This window comes from Micromesistius poutassou (genome assembly GCF_964030765.1).
Source record: "Micromesistius poutassou genome assembly, chromosome: 4".
NCBI lineage: Eukaryota > Metazoa > Chordata > Actinopteri > Gadiformes > Gadidae > Micromesistius > Micromesistius poutassou.
The window spans coordinates 22,003,588-22,016,125 of NC_140274.1; the positions used below are offsets into that span (position 1 = coordinate 22,003,588).

General features: G+C 40.9%; 2 protein-coding genes across 3 annotated transcripts in view; one reads left to right on the forward strand and one right to left on the reverse strand.

The window, feature by feature from the left end:
• Positions 1 to 9,279, reverse strand: part of usp32 (ubiquitin specific peptidase 32) — a 42,029-nt gene extending 32,750 nt beyond the window's left edge. For both annotated transcript variants that reach the window (XM_084466622.1, XM_084466621.1), the window contains exons 1-5: positions 9,097 to 9,279; positions 5,085 to 5,212; positions 3,325 to 3,430; positions 2,393 to 2,511; positions 2,001 to 2,160 (exon numbers count right to left, since the gene is read on the reverse strand). In XM_084466622.1, coding sequence (XP_084322748.1) covers positions 2,001 to 2,160; positions 2,393 to 2,511; positions 3,325 to 3,430; positions 5,085 to 5,212; positions 9,097 to 9,154 — 571 coding nt within the window. In that variant the 5' untranslated portion in view covers positions 9,155 to 9,279. The remainder of the gene's footprint in view (positions 1 to 2,000; positions 2,161 to 2,392; positions 2,512 to 3,324; positions 3,431 to 5,084; positions 5,213 to 9,096) is intronic.
• Positions 9,280 to 10,392: 1,113 nt separating this feature from the next.
• On the forward strand, positions 10,393 to 11,843 carry LOC311341718 (uncharacterized protein; the record flags this gene model as incomplete). Its single annotated transcript, XM_084466520.1, is given in 6 exon segments — positions 10,393 to 10,447; positions 10,548 to 10,643; positions 10,788 to 10,900; positions 11,162 to 11,341; positions 11,344 to 11,553; positions 11,781 to 11,843. Coding segments are annotated over 6 exon segments (717 nt in total).
• Positions 11,844 to 12,538: the final 695 nt, after the last annotated feature.

Here is a 12,538-nt window from a genome sequence, read left to right on the forward strand (position 1 = left end):
CTCTGTTTTGAACCCTAATGCTAACCAAAACGCATACAACAATCAAAAACAAAAAAAGAACAGCCTCATACTGTATACTATCCATTTCATTAATCTTGTCTAGCTGTTGTCAAGTGCTAAGCTGCTGGTCTCAGTTATTATAAAAAGAAATGTATTCTATAAAGACATCTGACTTTGCATTCAGAAATAACAGAATTAGCAATATATTGCATCAATATCATTACATTCTGGTTAACTGGAGTATAATCAATGCTTTGCAACATTTGCATTCATGTTAGCCCCATCAGATGTCACGGCAATATGTTTGCCTATAATGGAAAGCATTGGATTGCTGTCCAAAATACTTTGCATATGAGGCCATATTTGAATAAAATATATATATATGGCCTGTGTTTGTTTGCCTCAATGGCAAATATCCACCACACCATGTATTCTACCACCTAAATAGAACTTTAACAGGTGTTCAAAACAATATCATTAGATATTTGAAACTATATAAAAGTATGATGCAAAGGCACAGAATGCCCCTGAAAATCAAATCAAGAGGATAAAGCCAGCCTCTGGATCCTTTAAGCTTGCTTAAGCCGTATTTCAGAGTGCCAGTCAAGAAGGTATTTCCACACAAACAATATATAATATAGTGACCAGAATACCGTTGCTGATGAAATAATGAAGTGACTGTATGTTTATTTACTGTCGTCATGTCTCCCCTGCAGTACCACACTGTACTGGAATCAGTTCTGCATTAAAGGGGTAGTTCAGGATTTTGGACATCGGGTCTCATTTCCAAGTGACTGCTAGCCTGCCAATAAAAACTGTTTTACCCACTCCAAAGTACACCCGATGCAAACCAATTATAATGCCCGACTATTGATGTAAATGTCTGTGTTGATAGAATAATATTTGAAATAAAACTATCCTTGTATCGCAATGATCACATTACATTTTGGGGGACTACTTTCTCAGCAGCGGCTGAAATTTCACTTTGCTCCGGTGTAGCAACCAATTCACTACAGCAGAAGGTAAACAGAGAAGCGCACTCCAGGTAATATCAGTCCGCCGCTGCCGTAGCTTGCTTCCAACTACAGGGATTATAAACTAAATGCAATGCGATGCAAGGGTACGTTTATTTCTAACACTATTCTATCAACACAGACATTTACATCGATAGTCGGGCATTATAATTGGTTTGCCTCGGGAGTGGGTAAAACTGTTTTTATTGGCAGGCTAGCAGTTCCCCTCGACTTGCGCCTAGCACCAGCGATTCTAGTTCTGCAAGTAGAAGGACTGAATGAAAAATGTTGAAAACGGTCTCCAATGATAAATAACACACTGGCTCACTTGGAAATGAGACCCAATGTCCAAAATACGGAACTACCTCTTTAAGGTAGGGATTGTGAACATTGACCATGGGTAACAACTGCACCGGAGCTGGAGACACTACACGCCATTGGTACGGGAATCAACGCTTTATTTAATCAAAAGTGGCAAAGCAACAATTGTCCTCCCTTCAATTTGACGGTTGTATCTGTACCATGCTGCTTTGGATACACAGTTTGGTCCAGGGTCATTGAGTGATCAAGTGAATCATCCCACCTAATACTCAACAGCTCACCCTCACAACCTTCCATCCCAAAGATTCACTTTGTTCACTACACTGGCCAAATGGAAACACTCCATGCGTTCCTGAGATGCACACTCTCTCTCTCTCTCTCTCTCTGTCTGTCCCACTCTATTGAATATCCAGCCAATTGTGTTTGAAGTAGATAACAGAACATACCATTAGTAAACATTTGTTCAATGATGAATTTGAGCCCTAAAAACAATCCCCATCTTTTTTTTTTTTTTTTTTTACCAATTACAATGTGAATTCTGCACTCTGCCTTTGAATAACTGTGTTCGTACTTGCTACTGCCTGTTATCAATGCCGTATCTGCAGTCATCAATACACTTTGAATGTGCATTTATCAATGCCCTTTGAGATGCTGAAGCAGACTCACGATGCGTGACGCCGGCCAGGGTCTGATAGAAGGTGGGTGTGTCGCTGTCATCTGTGAGAGTAACGCAAACTCCCCCGGACAGCAGCCATCTGGAGAGAGTGAAGGCCTCCTTGTTCTGCAGGAGCCAGGACCTGAAGCGGTCATAGTTGACCTTCTCACCCTGGGATAGGATATGAATGGGGTCAAGTTTGTCATCAACAGTCAACAAAGTGATTTGGTTTCCGATAAATTCAATGAAGACCTGTTATTTGCCGTCTGTGTGTGTAGTCAATTTATTTTTGATTGATGTGTACTTGATTGATTTGAGAAGCCTTTAAAAAAAAGGGGCTTAGATTGAAGTCGGGAGTCATTGAGACGGCAGGGGTCAGGGACAAGTTGGGTTGTTAACTCACCTCACTGAAACACTTCCTGAGCGAGGGCGGGACCTCCCCATCCAGGACCCGCAGGACCGCCTCCATGTCATCCCTGGCAGCGTAGCCGCCCTGCTCGCTGGCAAACAGGCTGAAGAGGTCTGCAAACACCCACAGACACACACACACACACACACACACACACACACACATTTCATGCCATTCTTTCTTATCACAGTCAGGCAGGCGGACGCGTACAGACGCTCCAGCGCGAGCAGTCAGGATGACATTAACCAAACTGAAAAACATCCCAATCATTAATTCCGAGAGAGGGAATTGGGATGGACATAACCGACATGTTCAGCTCAACACTCCACGTCCACAATTTGTCCTCGACGATATACTGTCAACAAAGGGATGGTATGAGGAAAGCTATAAATTAACAATTGAGACAGGTGCCACGTGCATTGTTGCCATGATGATTAGCGGGTGTGTGTGTGGCTTGATTCTCAGATGATATTCATTCAATTAATTCTACTGCATTATTTTAGTTATATAAAAAACATCCATTATGGTATATTGTGTAGCATACTGGGGAGAAATGTAATGCTGACACCAGCAGCATTCAGAATTGGCTGCTGCTGTCAGATATTTGTTATAAATATATATATATATACACAGTATATATATATATATATATATATAATGCACCATTCCCTAGTGTGTATTGTGACCATAAACACATTGAGCATCCTCCCGTACTAAATGCACCTGTATTCAACATCCTCTTGCAATACAGGAGTGTAATTATTTAAATAGGAAGAGACGTGATCATAAAGGATATACAAGCAGTGGACACTGGACACGTTCATAAAGGTACTTCCACAAGCCCACTTATTTTATATCAGACATGCAAGCTAATTGGTGTTCTGGTGCTCTGTGAAATAGATACGTCGGTCTGCTCTGGGACTTACATTTAGCCTTCTCTTCATCTCGCCCTCTGGTCAGTAGCACCAGGCCGACAATCAGATTGTTGAAGTGAAGCCCTTTGGGTGAGCCACCAAACGAGGTATAGATTACCTGAACAAAAACAACAACAACCATATTGACAATGCCTTTATAGCATTACATTGAACAAGGAAAATTGTTGGAAATTCCCCATATTTTAATCAATCAGAATCTGTATTGATTCTTAGAACATTTTTATTATTGTTCTAGGGTGTGGTCTCAAGTTCATGGTTAAATAGTTTTGATGTATAAAAACATTGCGCAAGAAAACATGCATGTTTAATTACAACACAGTGCTGCATTTACACTGACTGTGGTTAAATAATAACCATAGTTACCATGTCCCTTGTATTGTGATAAATATTCGGCTTTAGACCAAACCCTAGTCCTGGTTTCAAACAGGTGTGCTGTTTTATAATAAGAAACTAGCAAAACAAAATATACTTAGACACATTCTTAAAAGTTGTACCAGTCGTAAATTAACTTCCATTTAATGTTGACTCAAGGAATTGTAATTGTTCTTGGCAGTCAGGCTATTCATTCAATCTAAAATTTAATCCTGTCAATCATTTATCATGACGCTTAACCACGTCTGTATGTGACCCCTATATCCTATTCTATGAATCAATGACAGCAAGGAGTCTCGTTTCTCAGCTGGTAAATATCTTTTGCATGTGCTTTTGCATGGTGTGTTGAATATAACCCAGCACACCCATGGAAAATAATACAAGAGAAATCCAAGTGAAGTGAACTTCCTTGAGTGACAGAATTGGGTAATTGAAAGGTTAATTTTAGAATATGTACCCAGCACCTGTGACTATGAGTGCACTTAAGAGTTTCCAAATATATTTCACAACCGATTCTTGAAATCATTAAATCTATATAATTAAGTATGATTTGTATTTATATATTTTTGTGTGCTTCTTGTGCCTTCATGGATTATCTTTGGTAGCTACAAGGCGCCATTGTCTGCTTGGGCAGCACACGAGTCAGTGGCGCCACCGAGCTGCTCCCCAGATGGATCTTTCAATCGTATATATCATAATTATATATTTATATATACATATATATATATACAGTATATCATAATTATTTGCGGATGTGTGAACACCTTCCTGCTGGCCTGCCAGTAAGATAATGAGTCTTACCCTGCACAGTTTGTCCGTTTGTCTGCCTGAGGTTAAAAATTACTTTACTCGCGCTGTTGTTTTGTTGGTTTTCATGACCTTGTGAGTGACTGACGACCTGTCACTGTTCCAGTTGCTCATCCTTTACGTGGAGAGAGAAAGCGGACGACGAGCGGGGGAGCAGCGTAGTGTAATTGCGAGTCCATGATGTTAAATGTCATGACATTTGAATACAATTTTGAGGCAACGGCAGCAATCATTTTTTAGCAAAATGTATGTAGGGGGAAACTGCAGCACGTTGTAAATGTGTTGTGTATTTATCAACGACTCTGACTAGACAGCTATGCTGCAGACACATTGGGGCATTGCTGCAGATGCTTTAAGTTTAAGACTGCAGGTCTATTTGTGGGACAGTCTGGTAGAGAAATACACCCAACATCCCTCTGTCAGTCTGTCTGTCTGTCTGTCCCGTTTCCCTCTGCTGTTACAAGCAGCCACATCTTCTTCTGCCTTGTGCCGTTGATTTAATCAGGGTGGAATTAAGAGTCCCTTGAAATGAGTGGACTGAGATGAGCATGTTTGATTTCCCTGCCACCTACCTCAGCTACTTTAGGGGGTACACTGTCACCCAGGACCTCTCTGTAGAAGCATTGCTGGGTCATGTAGTAGGATAGTCCACTGGTCCTCTTGAAAGCATCCTTCAGCCGCTTCAGCTCCACATCAGTGACTACAAGGACATAGGAAAAGGAGAAGAGAGACAAAGCAATTCAAAAATGTGGTTAGTCATGCCCTGCTCCTTAAAATATAAACCTCTGTCTTCAAACAGTCTGATGACTTCCCTAATAAGTAACTGTAGTTCCGTCTTGCTCGGAATAGCTTTGTTTTACACACCTGGGCAGGTCTGAGGCTGCTCTTTCCCTGACAGGAAGGAAGGTGACTTATGACTGAAAGCTGTGGTGGTGATACATCATTTTTGTATTTTTCAAGTTCAACAACCGTCAAGGGAAAACAGGCAAACCATGAACACATGGATGCCCTTCAGTCCACGCACAGGATTTGACATGAACTTCATTGCAGTCTTTTACCTTAACATTTTGTTACTATTTAATCTGCTGTTTGCCCTGGAAGATAAAGGCTGCAGCTAACAACATAGTCAGCCTTGTACTCTGCAGAAAACAGGACGTGCAAACCTATTGTGTCCTGTGCCCCTATTAATCAAAATGTATGTAAAAAAGAAAGAGTTCTGTGTTTCTTTTTTTACAGAGTTGTTCTGCATATATACCTAACAAATCACAACATCCATTTTTAAAAAACGGTCTGCTTCCCCAAGTCCAAGTTATGCACAATGCACGTTCACGTTCATTTTATTCACTGCACCTTGTTTGTGTAATGGCCTGACCTGGCCAGTCAATCAGTCAAGCACAGGATCAATGTAACATTCGTATTTCGAAACCTAAATTTTCCTCAGCCATGTAATTGACTATGCTAGTGCCTGGTTATTAAACATGAACAAACATGCATTGCAAATGCGCACGCACACACACACACACACAGCATCATAAATTCCAGATAATGTCTAAAACAGTTATTCTAGAAACCAAGAATGTTTAATATACGAGAGTGAAGACACAACTGATGAACCATTTGTTTCATCCCATACAGAGCAACATACATCCACTCCATGGATGTGAGGCCGTCCTCGCAGTTGACGCACAGCCCCTGTTTGAATGTTGATTAAATTCAGTTTGCTTGATAAAGCAAATACAGATTCAGGATTCAATAACTGTTACGGCAAACACTGCAAATACTGCATCACTAGGAGTTTTGATTATTATTTCATGCACACAAAATTCCTTGGTACCGTTTCGCCTGAAAAGCAAAAATAATTTAGAATATATATATATATATAGGCTTTCTAAGAAAGAGGACTTCTGGAAATAGGCCTATCTATTGTTGTTCATCAAAGTGTTTGAAATGTCCATCCTTTGGACTCACTTTGCATATTGCTTCAGAAACCTTTTGATCTGCTGAGACAAAATTGAAGCTTTGAGTACTACAAACAAAAGGGCAAAGGCGATGTCGGGACTTTGCATTATATTCCATGAAGGCCAGTTAAGAGTTAATAATAAACTAGTAACTTTCATAGCTCACCAGAGATAGGAACAACATGAGCCCTATGCAGCTGTGGTCTCTAACATGCAATAGAAGAAATTGGAAGAGATATTTATTACTTCACGAGGCAACAATGGGCCAACTAGTGATTGTTCACAACTGAGAGCAGCCAGAGAGACATTAACACATATCATAACAAGGTTTAACCCGTGTACATGCTCTAGAAACCATAGCACAGGTATAAACCTTCAGAATTTCAAGCATTTGATAACAACTGGTATTGTAGTAGTCAAGCTAGTGGTGTTCGTCTCTCTTAAAAAGGTAGCCAGCAGCCACATGGCCTATTGTCGGTATAATAGCACCAACACATACTGGATTAAGAAGTGTTAGCCAGCAGCAACCCTATCCACAATCTCTTTTATGTTTCAAAATTGTGGAAAAAAAAGGTAGCGGCTCTGCTGCATGCACCATCTAAAGCACAACAACCTAGCCTCATACCTGGTAGGGCTCTGACAACCATCGTTATGTGTGAACTGTTCAAAGACATATCAGGACATATCATATCATATCACATGTCAGGAAGTTGAATCCTGTGTTGTGAAAAGTGTAAGTCGGAGCAACAACAAGCTGTCCATAACACCAATGGTTGGGTTTTCTAGTATGAACTGCTTCTGAATAACGCGTTTTAAATTGATACTGGATAACAGTAAATAAATAAGTGCATGGTTTGTGGACCAAGACCGTTAAATGACAACTGATTATACTGATTGAGAGAGAAGCGACAATAGGAATGTCACTTGCAATAATGGTCAGAATAAATTGATTACCAAAATTTGTAGGTGTAAGTAGAAGGATTTCTTTCACCTTGTACAGATTGGATGAATTCACCTAATGTAGTTACTACATTCAAATTGAAGCTAAACAGAAAGGTAATAATGAAAATAATGGTTGTAATGGTTGCTTGGAAAGTAGTCATATGACATAATTTAAAAAAAAAAGAACATACACACACATGCACACAGTAATTAATCCCTGACCATCAATGTAGCCATCCACGATTTCTGAAATGCTCATTATTTTGAAAAGTTTAGCCATCACCCACTGATGTGATGGCTCAACCACTAAGCCAAGGTCTAGAGCTTTGACACTAACATTCAAGTTAATAGACTAATGGACTTCATATGGCAACCCACTATCCACATCCTTCCCGTTTGTGTGTGAACATTTAAAAGTCTGTGAACCAACCCAGTATATGGGTCATGAAGAAAGAAGCAGCCTTTTTAGCCGGTTGTTGACGTTTTACAAAAGGAAATACTCGGAAGACATTTCAATATGTCACATGTAAACAATGATCTACATTCGTGTAGCAATATAACATTATTGATTCACACAGCTGCAACTCTGCAGCAACCACAGCTTGAAATACTATATAACTATCTTATAACAGCTGGTTGGTTACTTGGCTTTGTTCATAAGTTAGATGCCAGATGTCAGATGCATCACTTGTCTCTGAAGGGTAGAGATAACGATGGCTAAACAGATGACACTAAACATGCTCTACCAGCAGCTCTGATTCTGGAAGCCGCAGTCCAGCTCTCACAAGGGCCACGCTGAATGTTTACCGAATCGCCAAGTTAAACGTTATTCATTAGGGGAAAAAATAAATAAATAAATGTGTGTGTTAAGCGCTAAACTAACGTTACTGCACTGTAAGGTGGTCCCCGATACACCAAGCGATATGCTGTAGGCAACAAGAAATACCTTAGCTGGTTTAGGCCCTCACTTTAATTTGCGTGGAAATATATTTGTACGTGTTACTGATTTAGATTTAAATACTCGACCCTGAGACTCAACAACGGAGATAGTATGGAATCAAGACCTCTTTGGGTATCAAAACAGATAAAGTGAATCGATGCTGCTGGATAGATTTGCTCATCTATCACACACACTATATTTAACTCAACACAAACGTGCCTTTATGTCACTCAGTCAGCAATAAGCACACAGGTGAGCGGGTGAAATGTACGAGGTGACGACTGTCACTTGAGCATTTAAGAAAAAAACTACACGTTTGCGCTTTGAAGCTGCTCGGCTTCAGCAGGGAGCCGCAAGGGACTCACACACACGATTTAAGTCTGTCAGTGAGCTTGACACCTCGAACACACCACAATAATAAGAAGCAGGGGACGCCTGTGCTAGCCAATGCAGCTTGCTGCTGCTGCTGCTGCTGCTGTTGTTGTCACAGCGCTAATAACATCACATTAATCACGCGGATCACCAATGCGCGTTTCAAAGCGATCGTTGGCACACTTCGAGAGAAAAAAAAAAAAAAAGCTCTGCATTGCGTTGTTTTCTGCTCTTTGGGTCCCAGCAGAGAGCCCCCCCACCCCCGTCTCTGCTCGTTAGCATTACGACTAGCAGCGGGCTGGCTGGCTGGCTAGCGGCGCTAAGCTAACGCTAGACGGGATGATGGATTCGGCTCCGGTCCGGGTCGCTTACCTCTCTTGACCGCCTCGTCGTACGAGAGGAAGCCGATCCGTGACTCTTTGGCCCCCATGCTCCCTTCATTTCATCGCGCCGGGAGGAATGTGTAGCCGTTGTTTGTTAGCTCCGGTTGTTTTTGAGGAGTGCCTGTTGCCTTACTATCCGTTTATTTGTGAAACCCGTCCTGTGTGCTGTGTGTGTGTATGTGGTGAACGGGTGAATGTTGTTGCTCCGTCCGTGTTCCCAGAGACGGCTCCTCCTCCTCCTCCTCCTCCTCTTCGCCGACGCCTCCACGCTGGGTCACGTGACCCACGCCGGGTCACATGACCCCGAGCGGCGCATACCATCGTCACACACGCAACGAGGGTTGTAAACAAAAGTCCGACTTTTTTTTTTTTTTGGATTAATTTTTTTTTATTATGTATTTTTATTATTGTATATTGTATTGATGATAGCAGGAGATGATGTTTGTGCGTTATAATAATAATTTTAACTCTCAGTTCCAACGTGTTTGAAACTATCCCGTTTTCGAGTCCACAAACAAGCACAACAGCAAACTCTAGTGGATTACGGTTTTGAACCATGTCTGTGTTATAACAACTTAAAATAAATGATAGCCATTCACCGTCCTATTTCTATTCCTATTTCTATAAGAATTTTCAATAAATCCGTACTTTGCTTCGGGTATTAGCTTTATAACAAAATATGTAGCCCTAATTGCTGACATACTGTTTCTATAATGAATCATTAAGCTATGGATAACTATGAATAATTAATTAAAAAAATATATATATATATATATATACCTTATGTTGTAAGGGCAATGCATTAATTTGTGTCATGTCATCATTTTTGACATGACAAATTAACAAAATTATTTTTGTTTCGCATTTTTTTAATTGCTCTTTTAGAATAACTCAATAAAATGTTTAGCTTTTTGGTTAACTGTTATCAAAGCCGAAAAAATACATTGAAATGAATGGGCCATATTTCGTTCGTGACAAAACGTTATTACAGCATCGTCCAAAAAGTTCCCACGGCCACGGCTGGTCGGCGGCCATTTTGAACCGCTGCGTTGCAGAAGACGCAACAAGGGTGTGGGCGTGGCTAGCACAGCTTCCTCTATAATAAAAATCTATTACCATGTGCTTGCCTTGAAATGACCCTATTTTATTACTTCTGATTTAAGATGATTGATATGCTTATAATTGTGAATTTGTGACTTTTCTTAAACTGGCATGAGTAAAACTGGAACCAGAACCCAAACAGGAGGTGTCATTTATAATCCTGTTTACAGGTTCCAAAGGGAGGATGGCAGAATTAACAATGCGCCGACACGTTTTTGTGTACTGGCCGAATATTATCGGTATGAAAACGACATTTATCCGAATCATTTGTATATAATATAATTATATATACTTAAACATAATAATTGTAATCCTTGTGTTTTGTGTACTCTCTTCTAGGATACATTAGGATTGTCCTTGTGTCTATCTCTTGGATAGTCTTCAAGAGACCAGCTTTCTTTATTCCGCTGTATTCAATCTCCATAGTGCTTGATGGTAATGTTGCGTCTGTACTAGTTGTATAATGTCAGCACTATACAAGTGAAGAACACTAGTCTATACCTAGATACTAGAGTCCAACTTGTCGACGTCGCGTTTCGGCAGAGGAAAGACATGACGATGTTGGTGTTGTGTTCTCAGGTGTGGACGGATGGGTCGCCAGGAGGCTGGAGCAGACGTCCAGGTTTGGGGCTTGGCTGGACGTGGTGGTGGACAATCTAAGCAGAGGGATGCTGTGGAGCATGTTGTTCGAGGTTACCCCACCGCCGCCGTACAATAGAATACAACTGCAGATATAGCGTCATGCTTGTGACACCTGTATTAAAATGTAACTAACTTAATAAAAATAAAAAAATATGGCAATTTAGGCAAATAAGAAAAGGCCAGAGATGGTGCTGTCTCTGCAAAAAGCTGTTGATGTTTAAAACTATTGTTATCTCTTTAACATTCTCTCACAGCTATCATTCCTGTATAAGTAATCACTTGTCTCGCTTGGTCCCTCTGTCTGTGTATAGTGGGGTTGGTTGGTGTCCGCAGTAGAGTGGTGTGTGTTTGTATGTAACCACAGTGCCAGCGGTGCAGACTGGAAAAGCAGCTTCACGACTAGTCCATATTTAGTGAGAGCAATCATGGCAAAAGGTAAGGCATTCAAAGTGATTTCTGTATGTTTGACAGAACACCTAAATACAAGCACATGAAGCAGTTTTTCGTTTTTTTTTTTCTATGTCTTCAAGGGTTTAAGACCCCCCTGGGCACCTGGGTGATCATTGGAATACACTGCTTACCATTGTGGCTTTATGGTCACCGCTGGGGGGTCCTGTCGGCATCCCTTGGCTTGCCCCCCTTGATCCAAACTGTAGGCACTCTGGGGTTGACAGCTGGGCGGCTGTTGGGCTTCGTGGCAGAGGTAGGGATTCACATGCTTGGATTTGATTTGATACATATGTATCTTATACTAATTTATTCCTATGATTAATTATACAACAAATGAAAATAAAGAGAAGCCTCACGAACAGGCTCAGCAACCTCTTCCTGTCCTGTATCATCCATATTATTACGTTTGAAATTTGATTACATAACACCTTTGTGACCCTTCTGGTGCCCACCCCCCTTTCCAACTCTCTCCATCTGCAGGCGTGGTGTATCTGGGTACATATCAAACATCTCACTGATGACGAGATAGAGAAGAAAAGCTGAAAACATTGCAACCAAGCGGTCAACTTATATTACTTATTTACGCTGTATATTTATGTTAAAAATATATATTTTTCTAATGTTTCTTTATATGAATTGAAAAACGGTGTGTATTTACCATGAGCGACGGCAGAAGAAAACCTGACCAATGCGTAACCAGCTGTTACGTGCCTTGCCAGTAGCCCTTGTGTTTGTGGTCGTGTCTTGTTTTCCCTCCGTCTTCCCACAGGTTACCTCCATATCCTCCTTATATTCCTGATTGTAACCAGGATTATAAATGTCTACACCCCAGGAATGTCTCAATCTCCTTTGGACTTGCTGCCATGTGCTACGAGTCTTCCCCGTTTGTTTGTTTGTTTGTTTGTTAGTCTGTTTTGCTGTTTGCTACCTGCCCCTTGTGTTGACCTCACTGGGACAGCGGCTAGGTAAGCTTGGGCTACTCTGTACATACTACAGAGTAGATAGAGTAGTACAGAGTATAGTACAGAGTAGCCCAAGGGAGTGTGTTACCTTTGTCTTAGAGACAACAGGTAAGGGATGGATGCCACCCGTGCATGAGTTGTTTTAATGTCGCAAGCTAGGCGAGTCAGGGTTGTGGTTATTTTGTTTCCAAGGAGCTTAGATTAGTTTGATTTTTTTTTCCTTTCCCTTTGTTTCCACCATTGGTCACCTTATCTTCCCTTTGTTTCCCCTCACAA